Source organism: Pseudoliparis swirei, chromosome 21 (genome assembly GCF_029220125.1).
Source record: "Pseudoliparis swirei isolate HS2019 ecotype Mariana Trench chromosome 21, NWPU_hadal_v1, whole genome shotgun sequence".
Classification (NCBI taxonomy): Eukaryota; Metazoa; Chordata; class Actinopteri; order Perciformes; family Liparidae; genus Pseudoliparis; species Pseudoliparis swirei.
In genome coordinates, this window is record NC_079408.1 from 12,912,399 (window position 1) to 12,938,291 (window position 25,893).

General features: G+C 49.9%; 1 protein-coding gene across 1 annotated transcript in view; it reads left to right on the top strand.

The window, feature by feature from the left end:
- efnb3b (ephrin-B3b) overlaps positions 1–25,893 on the top strand; it is a 76,986-nt gene that overhangs the window by 36,332 nt on the left and 14,761 nt on the right. The window contains exon 2 of the mRNA XM_056443302.1: positions 1,406–1,695. Coding sequence (XP_056299277.1) covers positions 1,406–1,695 — 290 coding nt within the window. The remainder of the gene's footprint in view (positions 1–1,405; positions 1,696–25,893) is intronic.

Sequence of the window (25,893 nt, forward strand, 5' to 3'; positions counted from 1 at the left end):
TGAAATGAACTCAGCCCATTTCTTTACGGCCTGTTTTTCTTCTTCTTCTCATAGTTAATTGCTACGACTTTTTTTTGTCAGCCTTGAAGTGGAAACCAGGAAGAAATAATCACGTGTTTAACCCATTTGGCCGAATGAAAGTCTAATGAGTTGCTAATGTGACATTAATAGGATTTATTTCGTATTTTTTTTAATCGTTTGGCGCCTTGTGATTCTGTGTTGTTTATTTTTTAACGGTCAAACGGTCGTCTGACAGCGGAACAGAGAGAACAGCGAAGCCGGCGGCGTGAGCGCGGCGACTCCCCCGGGGCTCATGTGGATTTGTTGGAAGCGAGTCCGCGGAGCCGGAAAAACCGGCTTCTTCACATTAAACGGCGTCTTGCTTCCTCCCGCCGAAACATCAAAGTGTCACTCAACATTCTGCGGCGGGAAGAACATCTCCTCCTCTTTTTGTGCATCTTTTTAAACACTTGGTCTTGTTTCTGCCGGCGGTGACACTTTATCTCAACCCGAGATAAAAACACGACAAGGGTGTGTGTGTGTGTGTGTGTGTGTGTGCACGGGACTACTTCCTGTCTCTCCACTGTTGGCGTCTGGCGTTAAAGTCACCGCGGCCTCAAACCATGTTTTTGGGGGTTTCTGCCTCTCTCACCGCCGTGTTTCATGTTCTCTGCTCGACCTCTGAACGCCCTCCAGCAGGAATACATAAGGAAAGGAAAAAAAATCCCTTTTAAGATCATTAAGACCATCAAAATCCGAAAAAGCCACGGTGAAGTGCTAATGCTGATGATGATGATGATAGCATTCTTTGTTGTTGTTGTTTCCTCGCCGCGGGTTCAGGCTGCGGGCGTCGAGCCGTCAGCCGGGCCGTAAACAAACAGGCGTCTGCATCCCGTACGCGGAGGACAGACATCACAACAGCTAATTAGCAAACTGATTAACTCCACCTGCCTGGGATCTGGCAGCTCGGTTTCCGCGGCGATGGACACGCTTCAGTTCTCGCTTCCCGGAGACGAGGGGCGGGGAGAAGAAAACGGCAAAATGAGTCACGACGGAAAAAGAAAGTTGTTGTTTTGATGGTGACTTCTTCATTTCCACGCGCACACATGCAACACGAGAGAATTCACTGCAGGTCGTTGACCTCACGTGTGTTTGCGGTGTTTCTCTGATTTGAACCCCGGCTCCCCTCCAGTGGACCTCGAGGTTTTATTCGTATTTCGCTTTACATTTTACATGCAGATATCTGTGTGATCAACGTCTGAGCCGTTACTTAGTGGAGGTCACTTCTGAGGGTCGGTTGTGGTGAGCAGGAAGAAAACACATCGTTGTAATCGTTGTAATCGTTGTGCAGGTGCAACAGGTGTGTGAGCTGGTTCTGACTTTATATTTCTCTCCCCCCCCCCAGGTTCAGGGACGATAAGGGCTACGTTCTGTACCCTCAGATCGGGGACCGGCTGGACCTCATCTGTCCGCCGCTGGACGTGGCCAGGTCCACGCCGGAGTACGAGTTCTACAAGCTGTACCTGGTGTCGGTGCGGGAGCAGGCGGACCGCTGCGAGGTGAGCGGCACCCCCAACATCGTGCTGACCTGCGACGAGCCGGCCCGCGAGCGCCGCTTCACCATCAAGTTCCAGGAGTTCTCGCCCAACCTCTGGGGCCACGAGTTCAACACCATGCAGGACTATTTCATCATCGGTGAGTGGAGGGAGCCCAGGGGACGGAGTGAGTGTGTGTGTGTGTGTGTGTGTGTGTGGGGGTTGTTATGATTGCACGGCTGATTTTCTGATTGTGTCTAAATGTGTTTGTTTATTCCAGTGATGATGATGATGATAATGATGATGATGGGGATGATTGGGCGGGTGTGTTTAGAGTAATTAGGTTTGAGCCGCTGCAGGACTTACATTGCAAAAAAAATGACCAGACGAGTTTTCCAGGAGATTTTTAAGGGGCTTATTTTTTATTTTAATCTTTATTCGACATGATATTTTAATCTGTATAGCGACATATTTGTACTTTCACTGGTTTTGGCCTGAAACACACACACAAGCAAAAAAAGAGAAGAAGAATCCTGTTGTGTCCCTGGACGTGTCCTTCGATGCAACTTGTGTGGGATTTTTGTGTCGAGTGAAATATGGTTAAATGTGTTCTTTAGAGTCTAACTGTGTGTGTGTGTGTGTGTGTGTGTGTGTGTGTGTCATTGCTTTGTCCTGCTCCGATGCTACGCCGGCCTCGGGCCTGTTTATTGTTACTGCCAGCCTCGCCAGTGACCGCAGATGGAGAAGCGCCGTTTGTTTTGGTTTCCTCGGAGGGTTTGTTTGGAGTTATGGCCGCCGCGAAGACCCGATGAGGAGCCGGAGCCGGAGCGCTTGTATCGGACGCATCGATCTGCAAGGAAAGGTCGCGTCAACCGAAACCTGTGGGTTGTTTTTAAATACAGCACAAGAGCCAAGAGCGGCGCACACACACACACACACACACACACACACACACACAACCACAAGTTTCCAATACAAACAAGCAATGTAAAAAAAATAAAACACCCCAGGAGTAAAAGAGAGAGAGAGAGAGAGAGAGAGAGAGAGGGAGAGAGACCCTGTTTGATTCCCATAGCTCTCCTCCCACGCACCTTTATTCACTCAGGTGTGCAAATGATCTTTTCTCCACTTTTCATCTGCGGGTATAAAAACCCCAGAAGAAACAAGCCCCAACTAAATAAATAACAAAGAGCCAGAAGGAGCAGGAAGCTGAGAAAGAGATAGAGAGATAGGCGGAGAGAGAGAGAGAGAGAGATAGGGGTAAAGAGACAAAGAGAATATCAGATCTCTCCAGCTCGGTGAAGTCCCTCGTGCCTCTTTGTGTTCTGTATTTGTTCGCCGGTTTCAGGAGCGCTCGTTTTCTCCCTCACAGCGGCGTGTTTGTGGAGAGAGGTGAGGCCCGGTGCGTATCGCCGCCGCATCATTATCGACTTATAAGTATTTCTCTTAGATTAGATATGAGGAGGTGAGGTAGCAATGCACTGGAGCAGTAATCTGTGTGTGTGTGTGTGTGTGTCCAGGAACCCAATGATACAGGAATGTTGGCTGGATAAGCCGGGAGTGAAATTAATGCAATCTGATAGCGGCTGATACCTGATTCAATGACTGACAGACGTTGAACAGCCACGTCAAACACGGCCGCACTCACGGGATTCGTGAACCCGACACGCCGACGGCGGCATTAAACTATTCCGTCGACGAAAATCCTTTAAAAAAAAAGTGCAATAACACGCTTTAAAAGACGATGACGTCATCCCAGTTGAGATCATAATCGCCTCAAGTAGCTTTATGGTGTGATATGTGGATATTTATCACATAAACGTGCACACGTCAGAGCGTTTCATGGCGTTGGCGTTCTATTAGGATGTATCTTTTAACCTTTTGACCCCAAGACGTATTTACACAAGAAAATGTGTTATATTACGTCTCAGAAGGTCAATTAATTACGTTTGGACTCAAAGCTAAAAATGTTTTCATCAATATGAATCAAGGTTCTGTTACCTCAAGCTATATTAGAGACGTCTCGACCCTGATTGGTTGTTGGTTTATTTTTGGAGGGGGCGGGGCTTCCAATGGTGGCATTTTTGCTGAGGTCAATATATGAACAAAGTGATGCAGCTTTGTGTCAACACATAATCAGCTCGTGATGCACGATCACCAACGCCGTGTTGCTTTAAGGCCGATCGTGTTTATCAGTATTTTTTTAAAACATCTTAAAACCCGTCGCAGGCAGACGGAGGTGTGCGAGCGGCGAGGCCCGATGTGGCCCGCCGTCTCCGGTTTTGCACACGTCCCCTTGGTGCCGCCGCCTGGCAACCGGAGTGTCCAGAGAGAGAAACACCTTTATCTTCACACACAGACCAGACTGATCGATCTACAGCTCCAGCCCCGATCGATGGAGGCTGGGACACAAGGTCACACACACACACACACACACACACACACACACACACACACACACACTTGAAGAGGCGGGGAGTCGGACAGCTGAGGAGGAGCTGATCACGGAGAGCATTCGGCGCTGACAACTTATTGATCGCGTCGGCAGATAGCTGTGGCGCAGTGTGTCTGTACTTAATGAGCCGGGAGATAATTGATAACCTGCTGCTTATTTGTCGCCACATATCTGCAGTGGCTCGTGTGTGTGTGGGAAATGGAGGTTCATTTTTAAAGTTAAACCCATTGCAGATTACCGGTAACTCGAAGTCCACCTGGTAATCTGTTTCCTCCGCAGTCGGCCTCAGTGCTGCGTGGCGAGTGCAACGCCCCCCCCCCACCCCCCAAAAATCTGCTTTCAGGCTTTTCATCTTGACGCGTGCCAACCGCTGACGGGCAACCATCCAAAATAAAACCTACGAATTCCAGAGTTCCCTTCAGTTTCTGCGGGTCACTAACGCATCACAGATGAAACCGTGAGGTAATCGGATTACTCCGATCCCATTAAATGTAATTCTTTACTCCTGTACCCCGCGGAGAGGAGCGAAAGGGGGAGGGAATTGATTAGTTATACTCACTGATTGATGTTTTCATTCGTAACGCGAGGTCAGAGTTCACGTAAACCCATTTCTCTGTCACACTCTCTCTTATTCCCCCCCGCCCCTCCCCCCCTCTCACTCACTCTCTTTCACTCTCAGTCTGACTGCTTAGTGTCTCTCTCAGCCTCTTCCTCTTAGTTTCTTTTTTCTTTCAGCCATTCAAATACCACCACACACACACACAAACACACACACAGACACACACACACACACACACACACACACACACACACACACACACACACACACACACACACTGATCTACAACACCACAGGGAGAAAAGAGGAGTTGTTGTTCAAACTGGTCCAGGATCAGCAGATTTGAAAGGGTCAGTTCACCTAATTGCAAAAGGATTATTTCTCACTTACACCGTGTCATGCAGTTGTTTTCTTATTTTAATTACTCAAGTTTTGAGATATTTTCCTCTGATATTTTTGATCTGACATTGAGGAAATCTACAGAAACAATGTCCTCATTCCTCTGGATAATCCAGAGGCCTCACTGTGACTGGTTTTATCCAACAAAATAGTCCCTCTAAAGCCGGATGACTACTTGTAATGTGGATTCTAGTTTTATTGAATTATGCTTGAACTTACAATCTTTAAAAATATTTAATATTTAAGCAATATCTCTTCATACGGAGAGTGAGTGATGGAAGTGAAGGCCGGGGAGACGCCGAGAGGCAGAACAAGGAGGATTTCCACTGGGAGGACGTTGGAACATGTATGTGCAGAGGGGAGAGGAAAGAGAAGAAGAAAAGAGAGGTAGGAGAGAGAGAGAGAGAGAGATGGATTGAAGAAGACAGAGAGAGGTCTCTGGTTGTGTGAGTGCCGGATGGGAATGGGATGTGAGTGTCAGTTGACACGGACAGAGCCGGCTTCTCATCTGCAGGGTGACACTGAAACAACACGGCCACTTTCAATCACGGCGGAGGCTGTCAGGGGACACACACACACACACACACACACACACATGCTAATATATGTTTGAACACACACCAACGGGTACACAAGCAGTGAATGATTGCAGCCTGATAGTCGACATACATATGACCTCATACAGGAGTGACCTCTCTCTCTTTTTTACACACACACACACGTGCACATAGACACACACTCACACACACTCGCAAATGCACAAACACGTGTCACTAATGGTGCTCACACTAACGTATGCATGCTCACATCGCCGTACACAGAGGCTTTCTCATCAATATATGCACACACACACACACACACACATATTGACGTACAAAAAGGCTTGTGGTGTGTTAACACAAACATAGTCTGGAAATAGCACACACACACACACACACACACACACAGAAAGATTGGTTGCAGTGAACGGGTCAGTCGGCGTGGGACTGCGGTTTTGTTGTCAGGCAGATGGCGAGTGTGTGTGTGAGTGTGTGTGTGAGTGTGTGCGAGCGGTTTGAGATTGTGCGTCGGTTTGGTGTGCGGCCTCGCGGCCAGCACGTCGGTGGAGGGGGCATGAAGGTATTTTTCTCTCTCTGCGCATGAACGAGACTCTCGCGGTGCGTTCAGGGAGCAGGGCCCCCGGGGCTTTGCGGAGAGCCCGGTGCTTGCCTTCCTACAATAGCGGAAGATAAACAAGCCCCCCCCCCCCCAGCTAACATGAATAATAGAAGAGCTGATGGGGGCCTGCACACCTAGACACCACAAGCATGTGTGTTTGCGTGTGTGGGCCCTTGGGAGTTTTTGTTTGTCTGTCTGTCTGTGTGTGTGTGTGTGTGTGTGTGTGTGTGTGTGTGTGTGTGTGTGTGTGTGTGTGTGTCCGTCTCTGTTTACAATGGAGTCTTTTCTGCAAAATTATGTTTTCTCTCTTTGACTCGGAATTTTCTTCCTCATCTCGGCCGCTCTGTTTGTCTTTCTTGTCCATCCATCTGCCTCTTTCCCCTTCTGTGTGTGTGTGTGTGTGTGTGTGTGTGTGTGTGTGTAGTCTAATTGTCGGACAGCGCGGGGCCGGCTCAGCGCGTGCAGAAAGCGATGTCGAAGTATTCAATAATGCAGAGGTACTCGCTGGTTTATTTATCAGGGTTAAGCTGAAATAAATGACACATAATCCAGATGGGGGGGGAGGGAGGGAGGACGGAGAGAGAGAGAGAGAGAGAAGGGATGAAGGGAGAGAAAGATGGGGAACATTAGTTAAATGGAGAGTGAAATAGAGGAGAGAGAAGAGACAATGGAGGAGAGGAAGCGGAGAGAAACACTGCACTGCAGCCTCAATGAGCTGCACCGCGACGCCGCTCGCCGTTGCTTTATGATTTTGCGTGTGCACACGTGTGTGCATGTGTGTGTGTGCATGTGTGTGTGTGCATGTGTGTGTGTGTGTTTGTTACTGAGCGGCACACAAACTTTGCGACTGCAGTGAGGGGAGCAAAAGTGAGAGATTCAAGAAGCCGCCGGGCGATGGAAAGCAGCTGGCGTGTGTGTGTGTGTGTGTGTGTGTGTGTGTGTGTGTGGGGGGGGGGGTGATCCAGGGACTGTGAGAAATCTATATCTGCTGAATATTTGATCAAGTTTAAGCCCTCAGATTTGAGCCTCCTGCCAGCCTCTAAAGCAACCGCAGACACAGGGGAGAGAGGGAGGAAGCTGCAGGGAGGAGGGCGGAGGAGGTAAGGAGACGAGGTGGCCACGGCGAGGAGTTGTTTCAAACGGAGTAATCCCTCTTGGACATTAAAGGCTTGTGCAGCGCACGTCTGTCAAAAGAGAAAGAGAAAGTCTTGAGCGCGTCCCATTAAACATTAAGTAATACTAACTTCTGTCTCATTAATTTAATGGCGTTAAATGGTTTGAATCCCCTTGAGACGCAATGGCTTGAAAACGGCCCCGGAAAACGAAAAAGGGATAACGTTGGGTTATTAAAACACACTGTTGAGACTCTGTCAAGGTAACAAAGCCTCCCGGCCCGTATACGGGCGTCTGCCTGTTAAAGGTTTACATTTGTTCCGAGAAAAATCCGTCCCACTCGTTTTTATTGTAGCATTGAGGCTACTAGTTAAAAAATAAATCTATTCAAGGCTTCAGGGCCTCCGTTTTGTTTTGCATTTAAGCTCCAATGCCGGAGAACAAACTCCCCCTCAGTGTCGGGTGAGTCACCTCCTCAGTTTTAAAAAAACCCCACCTGTACGGCCGGATAATATCTTTTCAAAACATCTTTTCACATTTAGTTTTATACCTCTCAAAAACACAGTTTCTTGTTACATTCTTCCCTGAATGATGTTCTATTAAATCTTTAGTGAATCACTTTGTAACTGCGGTTCAAAAAATGGCACTACGGAGATAAAAGTTTTATTAGAATTATTATTTTATGTGGCCACACATGTGTTCTGAGTGATCATATCTCACCACACCTGCACTTAGAGCCCCTCCCTTTGTAATCGTCTGTCGCCTCAGGTGTGAACAACGCCTAATGCCAACTGCTAAATCTCTCCGCCGACTCTCTTTACCTTTTTTATTCCTTCCCGTTCCGACCACCGTGAATTTTGAAGTAGAAACTCAAGGCCCTCACATGCGGTGTTGTGGCCCTCGGGGGACACGCCTCGAGTATTTGACTCCTCCTCCACCCGGCAGCACATTTTTTTTCTCACTTCACTAAAAACACATCAAATTCTCTTGGGCGAGCCGCCTCAGTTAAACTCTCAAGTGTGAAAAATGCCTCAAATAAAGTGCCAAAGTGGAACAACGTGAGGAGAATAGGCCGGTACGGGGTGCGGTGCAACGGACCGGACTGATCCCCCCCTGGAGAGGAAGTTGTTCTGCATCCCTCAGAGGAAGAGAGGAAGTGGATCGTAGAGAAAGAGAAAGTCTATTTAGAGGCATGATAGTGAACTCACGTGGTTGAATGATGAGATGGCCCTGAATGCACCGTTTCATATGTAATTTTATTAAATGTGAGTATATACACTCGCTCACACACACACACACACACACACACACCGCTGCGACCGCACTGTAAACATGCGGCGCAGTGTGTGGTGACACCTGTTGCCGGGGGACACGCGATGATAAATAACAAGGTTTTTTTTCCCGGCGTGGCAAAGATAATAGGGGCCGAGGAGAGGTGACGGGAGCGAGCTGATGTGAAGTGACGTGGGGAGAGAGGGGCATTTGGGCAATGGGGGGGAAAGAAAATAAAATAAGAGAAAGAGAGAAGATAGATGGGAGGGAAAATAGGGGAGAAGAAAAATAAGATGTGTGTTGAGTGTGAGTAAGAGAAAGTGACACATCGGCCGGACAATTTAGGTCAGCAATCACAGCGGAGCTACTGTCTGTGAGGCCGGCTGAGCGTGTCATGTCACTGGGTGTTTCTGTGTGGGAGGGAGGGAGGGGAGAGAAGAAGGGAGGGAGGGAGGGAGGGAGAGAGGGAGGGAGGGAGAGAAATAGGGAGGAGAGGAGGCAGAGGAGAGGAGGGAGAGGAGAGAGGAGGAGAGGAGGGAGAGGGAGGGGAGAGAGGAGGAGGAGGAGAGAGAGAGGAGGAGGGAGGATGAGAGGGGTGAGGAGGGAGGAGGAGAGGGAGGAGGAGAGGGAGGAGAGGAGGAGGGAGAGAGAGGGAGGGAGGAGAGAGAGGAGGGAGGAGGAGAGAGGAGGAGGAGGGAGAGAGGGAGGGAGAGAGAGGAGGGAGGGAGAGAGGGAGGAGGAGGAGAGGAGGGAGGGAGGAGAGGGAGGGAGAGAGAGGAGGAGAGAGAGGAGGAGGGAGAGGAGGGAGGGAGGAGGGAGAGATAGGGAGGAGAGAGGAGAGGGAGGAGAGGGAGGGAGAGAGAGGGAGGGAGGGAGAGAGAGAGGGAGGAAGAGAGAGGGAGGAAGAGAGGGAGAGAGGGAGGGAGAGGGAGGAAGAGAGGAGAGAGGGAGGTGGAGAAGAGAGAGGGGAGAGGGAGGAGGAGAAGAGAGGGAGGGAGAGAGAGAGAGGAGGAGGAGGAGAGAGGAGAGAGAGGGAGGAGAGGGAGGAGAGAGAGGGAGGGAGAGAGGAGAGGAGAGAGAGGAGAGAGGGAGGGAGGGAGAGAGGGAGGAGAGAGAGAGGGAGGGGAGAGAGGAGGGAGGAGAGGAGGGGAGGAGGGAGGAGAGGAGGGAGGGAGAGGGAGGGAGGAGGAGGAGGGAGAGGAGGAGAGAGAGAGAGGGAGGGAGATAGAGAGGGAGGGAGAGAGGAGAGGAGGAGACACAGAGAGGAGGGAGAGGAGGAGAGAGGGGGGAGGAGAGAGGAGAGAGAGGGAGGAGAGAGATAGAGAGGGAGGGAGAGATGGAGGAGAGATGGAGGAGAGGAGGAGGGAGGGAGTGAGGGAGAGTGTTGGTGTGCGCTTGCGCGGGCGCCATGTTTGTGTCTCCATCTGTTTGTGTGGAAGGCTGACTGTGGAGTTTGTGAGGGCTTTTGTGTGTGCGTGTGTGTGTGTGTGTGTGTAGTTTGGCTTGGTGAGGGTTGATTGTGTGACTGTGAATACGTCTCTCCTGTTAAAGGTCAGACAAGAAGAATCCCTCCCTAATTGGATTGGGCCTGGTTTACATTGTATGATCCATTTAACACACACAGACACACACACACACACACACACACACACACACACACACACACACACACACTGGCCGACACACAAACTTTTCTGGTTCTCCGTCGCAGCTTGACAGACAAAGGCGTCATTGTGCCGCCGCCTTCTGCTCAGGAACCCTTTGCAGGAGGACGTGTTCCCCGGCAATGAGACACGGCGGAGTTCAAAACAAGCGCTCCTCTCTGCCATCAGGAGAACGCATTAGCGCGCTAATATAGCTGTGATTTAGTGTCCGGGTTCACGCAAACACGACCTCCAATCAACACAAGGAAAGCCTCCACGCAGACAGCTGCCGGACACAGAGACGCACGTCGCCTTTGAACGTTTCTGAGGGAGGAATAACAACAACAAATGGCTGAAGTAAGTGCGTAGTTAGCTTAGTTTAGCTTAAAGACTGGCAACTGCTAGCCTAGCTTCATCCAAAATAGGCCGACAAACATCCAACAATAAAGCAACAGTTGCTCTCTTATTTACACGATGCATCTGGCTCTTTCCTGAGAGTGAGATGAGAAGAGAGCGAGTGTTCAGCCGAGCTCAGCCTAGCTTAGCCTAGCTTAGCGTAAACACAACAAACAGCTAGCATCGCGGACAGCCAGGAAACGTACACGCGTCTTCTCCTCTAACCTTCAGGAAGAAACTAAATGACGTTGAACTCTTCCTCCAACATGCTGCTGCTCCTTTACGACTCCGTCTTTAAGTGACAGGCGTGATCTTTGCCATGTGCGAGGGAGATTATGGCGCTCTTGGATTTCGAGTTGGGACCCGGCAGCCGTTCAAGTCAAAGGAGACGGAGAGGGAGAGGAGGAAAAGTAAATTACAGGGGAAAACGGGCGAGCTGGAATAACTCGAGCGATGGGAGGGAACGCAGAGGAACGGGTCGTCTTTGGACGGGCGGATGAAAGAGGAGTGTGGGGCGGCAGGAGGGCCCGCGGCTCGGAGACACGAGGACAAACAGTCGGCCTGAAAATCCTTTTTCACGGGTCCTAATTACCCCAAAAAACTCCTCAAAGAACATCATTATCCCGCTGCGCTCGTGCACGTGCACGCTGTGTGTGCGTGTGCACGTGCACGCTGTGTGTGCGTGTGCACGTGCGCTCCACTTGAGAGGATCATTAGCGGACTGGCTGTGTGCTTGTTGTCGACTCATCGTCACTGTTGTGAGATACTTTGGGTGAATTTCACAAACACAACGATTTTCAGAGCCCAAATCCTTCCCCCACACACACACACACACACCCTTTGTTGGCTGATCTCTTTCCGTCTTCCTTCGGCCCGTCGTATTTCGTATTTCTTCACTGTGGTCAACCCGAGCCCCCCCCCCCCCCCAAAAAAAGAGAAGCTTAATTTGAATGCATGTTGCATCCGGAGAGCCGATGGTTTTGATAATCGCTTAGAATGCGCAAAAACGCATGAGCCCCCCCCCCCAAAAAAAGAAGAGAAGGCCGGGAAGTGTAACGAGCGGCGTAACGAATGGTTGTGATGTTGTCACGGTCCCTGTAAAGTCTGTGTGACGCGCCGCGGGGCCAGAAGGGGCCAGACGGGGCCAGACGGGGCGAGGCTCCACGCTCGCTAATCAGCGGCGGGGGGGTTTGGGCATCTTGAATGTCCCGGAGCGCTGAGTAAGTGATACAGTAAAGGGTTTCAGATGAAGACTGCTCCAAGTAGTCCCTGCAGGTCTAATATTAATCCCTACTGTTCCCTCTGGGGGACGGGGTGGGGGGGGCGGGCATATCGTCCACATAAGTACCACACATCTGCCTCCGCTACATACGCTTATTACATATTGATGACAGGGGGGGGGGGGGGAGTCGGATAATTGAATATCCCCATCGTGGAGGAGCGCTCGTTCTCGTTTCTCCACTTGAGACTACCTCAAGTGGGTGGGGGAAGGTGGTGTGTGTATGGGTGGGCGGGTGTGTGTGTGTATTCTTTTGTCCGCTTGTGCCCCCCCCCCCCCAGATCCAGGCCCCCAACCACGGCCCCATCCCTGCTAACCACTGGTTTAATATATGCAATTAAGAAGCTAATTTGAGTAATTAATTCAGCCGAGGCCCAGCCTGGCCCCTATTCACAGCTTTGGTGCTGCCATAATCCCCCCCCCCCCCCACACACACACACTGAGCGCACAAAGAACAACACACACACTCAGACACCGCTATGCCCTCATTATGAGCGGGGGGGCTTTGTTGTGTGTGTGTGTGTGTGTGTGTGGTGCCAGAGAAGTCGGACATGAAGAAAAGGGTGTGAATAAAGACGGAGAGAAAGTGAGGCAGTGAGTCGGGCGTAATGAGTGAAAACAGTGAACTAATTCATCGGCGCCTCCGGCCGCGCTTTCGGTTGCTCTCTTTTTCGGCGGCGCCGCGAGAGCAGAGGGCCCCGCGGTGGCGAAGTAGCGCCTCACCTCATCCGCAGCACCGGCTCGGCCGCCATCGGCCACGGAAAGCCAGCCGAGGTTTAATGGAGAATGCTCGCTCTGTTTTATTGGTTTCACCTTTATTTGTCCAGGTTTGTCCCTGCAAAGATTTAGGAACTGTTTTTACAAGCCTGACTTTGCGAGCAGCCATTTCCGCAGGGGTCCATTTCAAATTATTCGGAGCTTGAATTAAGAATGAAGTCCTCTTTTTTTTCAACTTTTATTTCACAGTATAACAAAGTGAACAGGGTGACTTGTTAGTCTTTTTGGTGATTTACGCGAGCGGCGTAAAAAAAACCTCTTCGACTCCTCGCTTTTTTTGGCCCGGCTCTCGTCGTGCGGAGAGCAAAAAAAAAAGAGTCAGTAATTCCAGGTTTGTTATTTTTGGGAGTGTGATGAGGAAATGCGTGATGAATTGAAGATTAGAGGAGCGGTGGCAGATTTACGGCGTCTCGAGCGCGGGCGCTTTAAACGGATTACCGATGAAGTAATCGAAGAAGTTTTGGCAGGCGGCGCTCTGGAGGAAGAAGAAGAAAAAGAAAAAAGGTCGCTCAACCCACAAATATGACACCGGGTGACAAATTAGTCGCGGCTTATTCAGGGCTGCCGCGTTACACGAGATGCTAACGCGATTCTGCTTACTTGCTGGGATTTGTGCTGCCTTTTAAAAAAAAGAAATTACCATGCTCCTGTGGAACTGATATTTTGAGCTAAGTGCCCCCCATTGAAGACTTTGGCGTTGAAGTGCACTCTTTTTTTGCTCCCTGAGTTTTCCGAGAGTACATCACACTTATATCCATCCTTAACGTCACCAAATCACGTCTTGTTATGTGAGATTTTGTCAGTTTGCGAGAGGAAAGTGTCTCCCATCTGCCATGTTTTGCCATCCTGTGGCACCTTTTTGAAATGTTCTTTTTACCGGGCCTTTAAAGAGCTGTTAGCAGTCCTTAGAGGTAAGAGTTGTGATCTTACAAGAGCTGTGTGTGTGGTTGTGTGTGTGTGTGTGCTTTCAGTAGCACATTTAAAATATGAATAAGCCTGAGCTGTTTTTACCATAGAGCCTCATGCTTGACCCTTAAAAGTTTCACTCAGGTGCTCTTTCTCTTTTATTTGTTCTCCGCTTTTGTCCTTCTGCATGTCTGTCACTCTCTCTCTCTCACTCTTTCTCTCTCTCTCTCTGCACGGCACACTCTTGACTCTTTTCGTTGCTCCCTTCCAGTTCCCCCGGCCGCAAACCCCAAGAAGGCACATAAACGAAGTGTTCGGTGAAGAGGTGCGGTCCGTGCGTCCCCCTTTCGGGTCGAGCAGAATGACGACTCACGTGCTCAAATATCACGTGAAGATGTTGCGATGCGTTCCCAGATCCCACTGGGTTCCCATAGCGGCTCCGAAAAACCCGCATATTGTCTATATATACATCCTCTGAAGTCCTCTGTAGTTTCATGAGGCTGTGCATATCCCAGCAGTCACAACGGTGGGAGCTAACGAGCTAACGGTGGGAGCTAACGTCATCACGCATGAAAACAATCGGGCTCCTTACAGTCAAACCCAATTTACGCGTTATGCCAAGCCTGTTTAGGGACCCCGAGTATGCAGAAATATGAGAATACCTCATTTCTGGAATAGCTTTATTGCCTAAAACTGCATTGGAATACATTGTGTCAAGTGGCCATTTCTTTTACATGTAGCCTAACCTAGCAGCGTTATTTAGATTTCTTCCCGACATCTCCAGCCTCCGTAAAGTCGCCCAACAACCACGTAAGCGTGAAAATAGTGACGACATACCACCCGGGGTAATTAAAAGTCACAGTTGCAACAGAGGTTTGCTTACCACAGGTGTTAATCAAGCTTGACAGGCCGGGATCTTATCGGCTAACGGCGCTCCCGAAACTTACAAACGGTGGCGACGGACAAGATATCTTTGAACCCCCCCCCGCGTGTGCTAGATAGCCGCCGGATGATTTCACTGAAGCAAACAAGCCCAGGAGAGATAAGACGCTCATGAACACACATTCGTGGGAGGAGCCGCCGACGGACGGCAAACGCTCACGTGCATCGAGCCCCGAGACTCGGGACGGGCAAATATGATTTACGACGCTCACATAAACACACTCCGAACACGAGGACAGACTGACACATGCGGAGAGCGAATACACCCACATTTCTGAAGAGGACACACACACACACACACACACACACACACACACACGATGGAAAACAGACAGACTGCCATGCAGCTAAGCACACAGCTTCTAGCAGGCTGCTTTAATCACAGAGGAGCTAAACAAACACAACTGTCATCACGCTCTCTCTCTCTCTCTCTCTCTCTCTCTCCCCCTCTCACTGTTGCACACACATAAAGAAATATATACACTGGCACACACATTCAGTACACACAGTATATAATTGCCCTATGCTTTCTGCTGTCCATCATCTTCCCCTTCATATCCAACCCTTCTTCTTTCCACTCTCTCTCTCTCTCTCTCTCTCTCTCAACCTCTCCCCCGAGCAGTGTGCCGGCGCAGATGTCAAGATGTATTATTTTGGCTGGCTTGCTCCCATGTTTTTTGTATTGGTGTGTGTCCATGTGTGTGTGTGTGTCTTTCCTCTTTTGGAAACATGAATAATGCTGTGGGGGGGGGTGGGGGGGAGTGATTGGTGGCGAGGAAGAGGAGGAAAAAAGGGGGCCGCAGTGGTAAAGATTAGTCAAACATTCCCGTGTTACAATGTACATGCCCGTGTAGACTAACGCATACATTACGAGGAGAGGAGCACACGCTCTCTATTCACGTATTGCAGTCATGGTTCAAGGACATTTAAGGCGAGGACACACACTCTGGAGCGTGGAGTTGGATCGGTGCTGATCCATTAGGAGGACCTCCGTGCTCGTCGGGATTGTGTTAGAGCTCAGTCTTGGCTGGTGCATTTAAAACACTCAAAGTGAGCCAGGTTTAAAGTGCTTCTGTGTGTGTGTGTGTGTGTGTGTGTGTGTGTGAGACATAGCTGCTGGTTGAAAGAATGGTTTGTGATGAAAGAAGGGAACTTAAGAAAGACTGTTTTCTATGTCAGAAATGCTTCTTGATCTATGAGTTAGTGGCCCTCTGCAGCCCCTTGTGGCCCCATGTGGTCCCTTGTGGCCCCTTGTGGTCCCTTGTGGCCCCAGTCTTGGAAACCAATGATAATAGTAAGAGTGATAGATTAATAACATAATTGAAAGGTCAAATGTGTCCCTCCTTCAAGCTGATCTTCTATAAAGCGAGGAGTCTCTGTCCCTCTGTGGGCTCGTGGGTGTGTCCTTCAGATCCCGACAACCAATCATTCGCCTTCACACAAGAAACACTTGGCGTCTACGAAGCACACGCGGCAGCATGAGTCAGCATTTTCAGTTTTCTGATTCCTTTAGCTAGCGGTGATGACGTGACGCCATGTGACCGTGGTCTAGTTGGTTAGTTTTTACTGGCATCCTCCCTGAAGAGGATCTCGCCGATTCAAAATATTTAAGTATCAGTAACGTTTGTTCGCCACAGACCTTCTTTGCTCCAATAATTCAAAATCCAGTGGAAAAAAAATCCCGTTGGCTTTTTTCCTTGCGGGTCGGCCCAAGAAAATACATCATCATTCATTCCTGCAGCACTGGATTGCTGAAGACCATATAATAACTTAGTAGTTTGGCTGGTAACTTTTTAAAGTTGTCTTTGTTGATTCAGTCGCTCCCTCCAGATTGGCCACGCCCAGTCACAAGGCCACGCCCAGTCACAATGCCACGCCCAGTCGCAAGGCCACGCCCAGTCATAAGGCCCCGCCCAGTCACAAGGCCCCGCCCAGTCACAAGGCCCCGCCCAGTCACAAGGCCACGCCCAGTCACAAGGCCCCGCCCAGTCACAAGGCTCCGCCCAGTCACAAGGCCCCGCCCAGTCACAAGGCCCCGCCCAGTCACAATGCCACGCCCAGTCACAAGGCCACGCCCAGTCACAAGGCCCCGCCCAGTCACAAGGCTCCGCCCAGTCACAAGGCCACGCCCAGTCACAGCAATGCGCTGCCACTTTGAATTGTGTCCAAATCCAAATTTCCGAATTTTTCCTCCTGCAATTTGGCTCAAGAGATCTCTGCACCAGGCGGGGAGGAAAAAAAGTATCTGCACTCGTGTTAGAAAAAGTAGAAAAACATGTTTATTTTCCTATAATTTGTGTTTGAGTCGACCTCTTAACACATCTCAGGTACCCTGGGCCACAGTTTCACCCGATTTAGCTCGCCCACCCAAAATCAAACACGATTTAACTGCGGTTATTGTTCTCGATCTTCCACTAGATCAACGCCTTACGTTTTTCCATTGCAATCTATTTTCCTGTCGCAGGCCGGCCAACAACAGAGTGCAGCCAGGAGCCTAATGATGTAGAATGCAGATTAGCGCTGTGGTAAAGTCCGTTAGCTACACTTCCAAAATAAAGTTTTTCCTTCATGGCAAATCCGATTGTGTCAAAGGCCTCTCCTATAGGTCCAGCCTCGCTCCTGCAGTGGGAAGGGCTTCAGCACTCTGTCACCAGAGAGAGTGTGACGGGCGTAATTAGTTCTCTGTGTGTGTGTGTGTGTGCGCGGTGCAATAAAAGATGAGAGACCCAGGTATTCATGTTTATTAGAAAGCTGCACTCAGACTCATTAAAATGTTTGATTGCGTCTCCGTTTATGTGCACAGTTCTTCTTTAAGCGCCATTTATCTCACACACACACACAAACAGACGTGCACCGTGTTCCGGCGACTTCCTGTCCTTTCTGAGCCCTCGTGGAGTTCATTAAAAGCCTTAATTAGACTGACAGCCACGTGTAATTACAGTCTTTGAGATGTACAGCTCCTCGGCACGCCCACGCCGCTCACCGCCTGGCGTTCAAACGTCTTTGTCCGCGGGGAGGAGGTCGGCGTGACGGCGCTCACGCGCGGGTTCTGTGTGTATCGAGGAGGCCCGACCTCCCGTAACTTCTGGGTCTTTGACATTTTCCATTAATATCACCCAGTTAGGACTGACATTTAGGAGGTAATATTCTCTCACGGCTCCCATGGTCTCCCATCTTTCTCTCCCACTTCCATCCTCTGCTGTCGTCCTCCTTCACACCACGCTTCCCTTCTTCTTCATTTAGAAAACACCCGCCCTCGCCCCGCCGCCATCTTCCCGCCTGATTTGGCTTTCTTTCTCTCTTCCGACTGCGTCACAGCTCGCCGTCGCATCCCTCCCTTCAGACCGATGACCCACTTCCCTCTTTCCCGCTTCCCAGACGTTCGTCCTTCAGCCCGGCAGCTTCCCCTCGCCAAAAAAACGAAGCGTAACCCAGATATCAAACCTAAAAAGCAAGAAATAGACATTTCACCGCCGGCCCTTCGGGGAGGTTTTGAGGTATCGGGTTTTGGCCCGTGATGTTTCAACATGGCGGTGGTTTTTCTTTTCTTTTTTTAATTGTTGTGTACAAAAAAGGCAACTAGTGTCGGAGAGACATGATGCGGTTCAAAGTGTTGCTTTTCCTTCTTTGTCAGGCAAAAACGTTTCAACGCTGGATCCTGAGATTTGTTTTTGATTGAATAAGGAACACAAAGAGACAAAATATCCGCCAATAAATGAAAAAAAAAAAACTAGAGGTTTCCCCGCTAGGGTTGGGTACCGACAATCAGCGGTCAGACTGGGCGCGATGGGGAGACGGTCCCCTGAAAACGTGGAGACCGATGATGACAAGAGCAGCTTTAACTCAGATTAGTACCGGAACATCTTGCATTCATAAAAAAAGGCCAACAAATAATAAATTAGCCACTATAACCATGTTTAAGATAGCTCGTAGCTTGTGCTAGCTACTAGCTACGAGCTAGCGACAGTCTGATATCCGTTAGCTGTCAGTGCTCCGTGAGAACGCCGTTCACAGGGAGCTATCACGCAGCTGTGTTGAGACGAGTTTCCGATGCTGTAATCCATCAGTGGCAGATGACGTCACGGCGAGGTTCTGCCTGAGAGGAGCGGGACGGCGGCGAGGCCGGGAAACAGAGAGGCGATAATTGAAAGGAGGGGTGGAGGGAGATGTTGGAGGAGAGAGAGAGCGATCGCTGCAACAGACGTCTTCCTTCTTCCTTTCCTCCTCCCTCCCTCCCTCCCTCCCCTCCCCCGCGATGAAAGTATGACAAAGTGGACGGGGGACGGGAAGCGGCGAGGTGCTCGGTGTGAGGTGCCCGTCGTCTCCCGTTTTCCTCCTCGCTGCACCCAATGCGCGCTTAACGGAGACAGTAAATCAGGCTAATGTGAGAACGAGGGCTTTTATTTAGCGATCGTGTGCTTCACGCAGGCGTGCGAAGTGTGTGTGAGTGTGTGTACGTTGGGGGGAGGGGAGAGGAGGGGGAGGGGGGGGTGAGGGCCTCCTACTGGCCGACTAAAAACGACGACATGATGATTTATGGGAGCCTTAAATCTCTCCTGTACTCGTGGTATCCTGTAGCCTGTGTCGTGTCAACAGGTGTGTGTGTGTGTGTGTGTGCCTGAAAGCTAAAGGGAGAAGGAAGACACAAAGCAATGGTGGGAACTCACCGTGACGTGTTTTCATCCGATTCACCATCGGACGTTTCAAGAAGTGCTCACGACTCAATTGTTCTGGCAGGAGACGGCAAGTGTTTCGCCGTGAGGAAGGAAGGAGAGAAGGAAGGAAGTGAGTGATGCACTTTGCTGGTTTAACCCAGATCCAGGCAGCCGCGAGGAGGAGCAGACAACCGGAGGTGTTTCGACTTTATTCTGGGAGCGACTTGGGAATAAAAGAGGCCGGCGAAAGACGTTTGGAAAGAGCCGGAGGAGACGGCGAGGCTGGCGCTGACCCACTTCTCCAAGCCTCCAATGGAGGGGCGGAGATGACGCAGGACGGCGTCACGCAAACCCTCAAGACGGCCTCTCCCGTTCAGACATTCTGACGTGTCCGTGAACGCATCGCGGCCGCTCGTAACCAACCTTTACAAAAAGAGGAAGAAAAGAAAAGAAGAAGAAGGCCTTTCATCAAAAATTCAATAAAAATCCGTGCTGCAGAAGTCACTCAGGGATTCCCTGACACTCATGAAGTATTAATAAGCCGTCATTGAAGTGTTCATTCAATATGCACCGGGGTCCACTCAGAGCTGCTGTTCCTCACAGGTGGGTGGCAGTTGACGGATAGACGCTCACACACACACACACACACACACACACACACACACACACACACACACACACACACACACACACACATACACACACACACACATACACACACATACACACACACACACATACATACACACACACATACACACACACATACACACACACACATACACACACACACACACACACACACCTACACAAACACACACACACACGGAATGCCCTCGCTGCCCCGGGACGGGAGCGTTGACCCAGTTGTGAGGATCAGTGGTGCTGATGTCCGACATGGACAGCACTTCACTGACGTTACACAACATCCAGCCAGTCACTGGGACTCCAGTTAACGGCTCCCTCTTTTCTTTCTTTCCTTCTTCCTCTATTTCTTTCTTTCTGCCGGTCCATTATGGGGCGTCTATGCTCCGGCGCTGACTTTATTTTCTCGTCCGGGGATTCGTGTTCTGGCCCTTTAATTAACGTGAGAATGAACGACTGGGAAGGAATCGACATCTGTGTTTATGCCTCGTGATGTCTCCCCCTCCCCCCTCCTCCTCTCTCTCTCTCTCTCTCTCTCTGACCCCTCTCACCCCCACATATATCTCATAGGGACTATAAGCAGCTTTAGGGCATAGTGCACAGATTGCTTATTGACAGTGACCACACTGTGTTAACGCTGCAGTCGGCAGCCATCATGAACCGGCTGTACATCAACCCAGATTATGAACTGAGGGATGTCTCCTATACACACACTCACACACACACACACACACACACACACACACACACACACACACACACACACTCGACAACCTCTGCATACATGCATGAAACATTTAGATGTATGAAAACGAGAGGTCACACACACACACACACACATGGTGTCGTCTCAATAAGTGATGAGCTGGATTTGGTTCGAGCTGAAACATGTGACAGAATACCTGCAGAGTTGTTCAGGACTCCAACAATATTATTTTATTTTACCCACTCAGGCATGAAATGGCGGATCTGTCACAAGCAGTCAGACTCCCTCTGAGCGCTGTGCGTGTGTGTGTGTGTGTTCGTCAGATGTAGAGATCAGGTGCACTCTAGTCCTCCTTTTTCGGAACCATGTTGGGAGGAAGAGGAGGAGGAGGAGGAGGAGGCTGATGCTGTGCCGTGGCCCAGTTGGTCGTGTGTGTTTTGGCGCCGGAGGTTAATACGATGTGATTCCGAGTCGTCCAGCCTCCAAGCGCACGGGACATCGCAAGACGGAGAGACAGACAGAGGGAGGGGGGGAGGGGGGGGGGGCAGAGGAGAGAGAGAGAGAGAGAGAGAGTAATGAAAGTGAATGGGGCGCTTTGATCGTAATAGAACAGGATGGATGGAAAGAGAATAACTGCTAAGAATTAAAATGTCACCGGGGCGCAGAGGAGAGATCAACCGCACGCAAGCAAAGACACTGAGATCATTTCCCCCTGGTGGATAGTGTGTGTGTGTGTGTGTGTGAGTGTATTTTGGGTCAGCATGTGACACATCATGTGAGTGCAGCCTGTGACCGATGGCGGCCCGTCCGGGTCCCGCATGAAGCCCGTTTACTCCTCCCTCTACCTGTGTGTGCGTCCGGAATCACATCATGGACCAACACAAACGAAGAGTTCCCGTCAGGAATCAGACAAATTGGTTGCCGGCCGAGGAATGTGTCTTTAATTTGCTCATTCACTTGAGGTAGTGAAGTAATTAGATTGATCTGTGACTCTTTCAGCTCTGCACGAGTCAGATTAAATGTTCTGTTCTGGAAAAAAAGAGGAGAAAAATCTCAATTAAAAAAAGCAGATTTATTTTTAATCAGAACTCAAGAAGTGACGTATGTGTGGTGCTCTCTCCACATGCAATGAAACACACACACACACACACACACACACACTCACACGCACTCACACACACACTTATATATATACATATAAGACCTACTTTGGTCTCAATTCTAAATGAGGAGTGGACGCTATCTATATTTAAACAGGCAAACAATTCTCCGAACCACATGCACATACTGTCAAATCGCCACGCCGCCGCGGCGCCGCGTGCCTCGAAGGCGTCGCCGCCTTTTGCGCCGTCCTTGTTTTGTGCATCCAGTGCGACCACAACAGCGGTCCACAGTGGGCCTTTGTCTGCCTGAGTAAAAATAAAGAACACTGCACTGCTTGCAGAAACTCATGCCACGTTGGAAGGAATGTAGTGTGTGTGTGTGTGTGTGTGTGTGTGTTTTTTCCTTTTTCTGTTTCGAGGGGGGGGGGCTAAAATAATGCCCGTTCTGTTTCAGTACACAACTTAATGCCTTCCCCCCTCCTCGCCTCATGGCGTGTGATGGCTTTCGTTAATGCGTCATAGCGGCGTTTATATGAGCGCCACGGCCGATTTACGAAGACGCTTTTAGTCGAGGGAAATTCCGTCGGCGATATCCAGGTTTTTTTCCCCGTTTTTTTTTTTCTTCGTGTGGAGGTGCTGCGATGGGGAGGAGGAGAAGAGGAGGAAGTGAATCCTTCAGAGTCAACCTCCAGGGAGCCGGGATCAGGTGCTCTTCATCACACACTGTAAATCCCTCACCCAAGTATCCACGGCACCCCCCCCCCCCCCCACACACACACACACACACAAACACACACACACACAAACACCATTTTTTCAGGATGTGGTCCAAAAGCCAACCGAGTGGAACTAAAGGGAAGATTTAAAGGCAAAGCTGCTGTGAAGCAACACATTGGTTTTAGGTTGATTTGCACAGATGGGCACACACAGGCACACACACACACACACACACACACACTCCAGCCTTAGCATGCAGCGTCAGTGTGCCCGGGGACACAGCGGAAAAAAACACCCACTTGTGTTTGTGTCTTTCACGACGCATTTTGTCGTCGTGATCGTCACGTCCGCGAACCCGACACGTGACGCGGCTGCCACGCCATCACACGCCACCACACGCCATCACACGCCATCACACGCCACCACACGCCATCACATGCCAGAGGCGAGTGGGGGTGCTCTCGGAGAGCGCAGAGCCAGCTTTGTTCCTCCCTGGCTCTTGTTTGCTCGTCTATTTATTCCGTGTGTTGTTTAATCTGCTCTCTTTTTTTCTTCTTCCGAGCGCCACATTCCCAGTTTTCTTTAATCCCGCTGTCATCGAGGGAGAAAGATGCGCCGCACATCAAACTCCATGTGTGTGTACTTTGTGTGTGTGTGTGTGTGTGTGTACAGTAGCGGGCTTGGACTGTTGCAATAGCCGGGCCACACATCCAGTGCTCATGGGCAGCTCCACCTCAATCCCTCTCCGGTAAAACCAGCCTCGTAACTTTTCATGTGACGTTAATCTTCCCGGGAGCCGCGGTGAGCCCCGTTCCCCTCGCCGTAGCACACATCCTGTCGTCTTCCCGTAAGACGTATTAAATCAGCCGGGCTCGTTCTCCATGTTGGCAAATCCGGACACGTTGTCCCGCTCCTCGCCGTCCTCTGATGCTTCCGAGTAACACGGTGTACACCCGTCCCACGCTCCTGGAAGATGCTCTGGGAAGATTACATCACATTACATGTCATTGAGCAGACGCTTTTATCCAAAGCGACTTACAATAAGTGCATCAACCTAGAGTACAAACTCAGAACAACAAGAATACAGGAAGTAACATTTCCTCAACATAGTCGAACTACAAAAGTACCATAAGTAAGTGCTATTTAAGTGCCACTGAAGTGCAAATCTGTGCTTTAATCCAGATATAGTCGGAAAAGGTGTGTTTTTAGTTTCCGGCGGAAGATGTAGAGACTTTCTGCTGTCCTGATGTCAGTGGGGAGCTCGTTCCACCACTGAGGAGCCAGGACAGCAAACAGCCTGGATGTAGAGTGATTAGCTCGAGGTGGAGGAGTCACAAGTCGATTGGCTGTTGCCGAGCGGAGCGAACGTGCCGGGGTGTACGGTGTGACCATATCCCAGATGTAGACGGGATCCGTTTAGAGCACGGTACGTCAGGACCAGTGTTTTGAAGCGGATGCGGGCAGCCACCGGTAACCAGTGAAGAGAGCGGAGTGGTGTGGGTGAATTTCGGGAGGCTGAAGACCAGTCGAGCTGCTGCATTCTGGATGAGCTGCAGGGGTCGGATGGCCTTAGCAGGGAGACCAGCCAGGAGGGAGTTGCAGTAGTCAAGGCGTGAAATGATCAGAGCCTGGACCAGAACCTGCGCCGCCTTCTGAGTAAGAAGAGGACGTGTTCTCCTGATGTTGTGCAGCATGGACCTACAGGAACGCGTCGTTGCAGCGATGTTGGCCGTCAGGGAGAGTTGACTGTCGAGTGTCACCCCGAGGTTCCTGGCAGTCAGGGGCCAACACAGAGCTGGTGAAGGTGGTAGTCAGGTCATGGGTGGGGGAGCCTTTCCCTGGAAGGAATAGTAGCTCGGTCTTGTCAGGGTTGATTTTCAGATGGTGAGCAGACATCCACTGAGAGATGTCGGTCAGACAGGCAGAGAGTCGCGCCGCCACCTGTGTTTCGGACGGTGGAAACGAAGATGCTCTGGGAAGATGCTCCTGGAAGATGCTCCTGGAAGATGCTCTGGGAAGATGCTCTGGGAAGATGCTCCTGGAAGATGCTGTGGGAAGATGCTCTGGGAAGATGCTCCTGGAAGATGCTCTGGGAAGATGCTCTGGGAAGATGCTCCTGGAAGATGCTCCTGGAAGATGCTCCTGGAAGATGCTCTGGGAAGATGCTCTGGGAAGATGCTCCTGGAAGATGCTCTGGGAAGATGCTGTGGGAGCGTGATGACATCATACAAAGACCCGCTCAGGGCGGGGGGAGGACCAACACAAGGCTTTCCACCAGGAGGCTGGAGTTTGTTGTTGTGTCACGTTGTTTGTGACGTGTGTCATTTCAGACTCCACTTACTTTACATATTTATTTTGAGCCGGACCATGATTTTTGCTAAACCTTACCAGGCGTTGCGGTTTAAGTTCCCAACGTCCACCAACGTGTTAGTGCGTCATAGTTATTAGCAAATGCGCCGCGTATGTGTGGAAGATGTCTTGATTAAACACACATTTTCATTTGAATAACTATTATTTATTTATTTTTATTGCAAAAAAAAATCAAAATGTTTTTTTTTCTCTGGGAAAAATGAAGATATAATATTTTTATTTTATTTATTATATCTTTATATATAAAGAGATATTTCATGACATATTTCCAGTCAGTTATTCTAAATATATGCTACAATTAAACATGAACTGAACACAATCAATTTGAAGTAGATATGCAAATGTGTTTTATATGTATTCATTATAAAAATATGAGGTCTTCAACAATGACAACAACATTTTTGTAATTGTTATATTAATGATAGTGTATTAATAAAGTACAGCCATGTGCATGGCATTTGATTTTAATTTGTTTTGTTCGCCTACCAATGTTTTAAAAATGCTGCGTGACCTCAGGATGAAGTGACAAAGACATTAATTATAGCCACTATCATTTATTGTTGATATTTTTTTATTTATGGGGGCTCTGTGCTGCAGGCGCCCTGGTGCAGTGCATTATAAGGTCAAACCCCATTTCCATTCCCTTAAACAGCACAATGCACCAAAACCCAGAATGCATTAGTGATCCCATTCCAACCACAGATTCCCGAGATCCTCCATGAGACGGAACTCCTTGTGACTTTTTTTCGGTTGAGGCAAAGCGAAATAAATGTGAGAGTCGTGTCCCAAAGGAGACAGAAGGACGTGATGGCAATAACAACACCGGCGCACGCACACACACACACACACACACACACACACACACACACACACACACACACACACACACACACACACACACACACACACACACACACACACACTCATCACTCACACAGGAGCGAGTGTTATGCTGCGGGAGGCCGGCTGTCACTCACAGCATGTGTGGAATATATAACCGGGGCGGGGAGGGGGGGGGGGGTGCGTCCCTCTTGCAAATGAAGTCGCTTTGCATAGTCCGGTCGCTCAGCATGGAGCATGTCAGGGTGTGTGTGTGTGTGTGTGGGGGGGGGGGGGGGGGGGGGGGGATATGAGTCCACTTTGCTGGGAGGATGGAGGCCAAGAGGAGGGCTTGGCCCAGCACTGACCTTGGTAATAACATGAAAGAGAGACTCCCTTCCACTCTGTGATCTTTTCTATGGACTAGATACACACACACACATA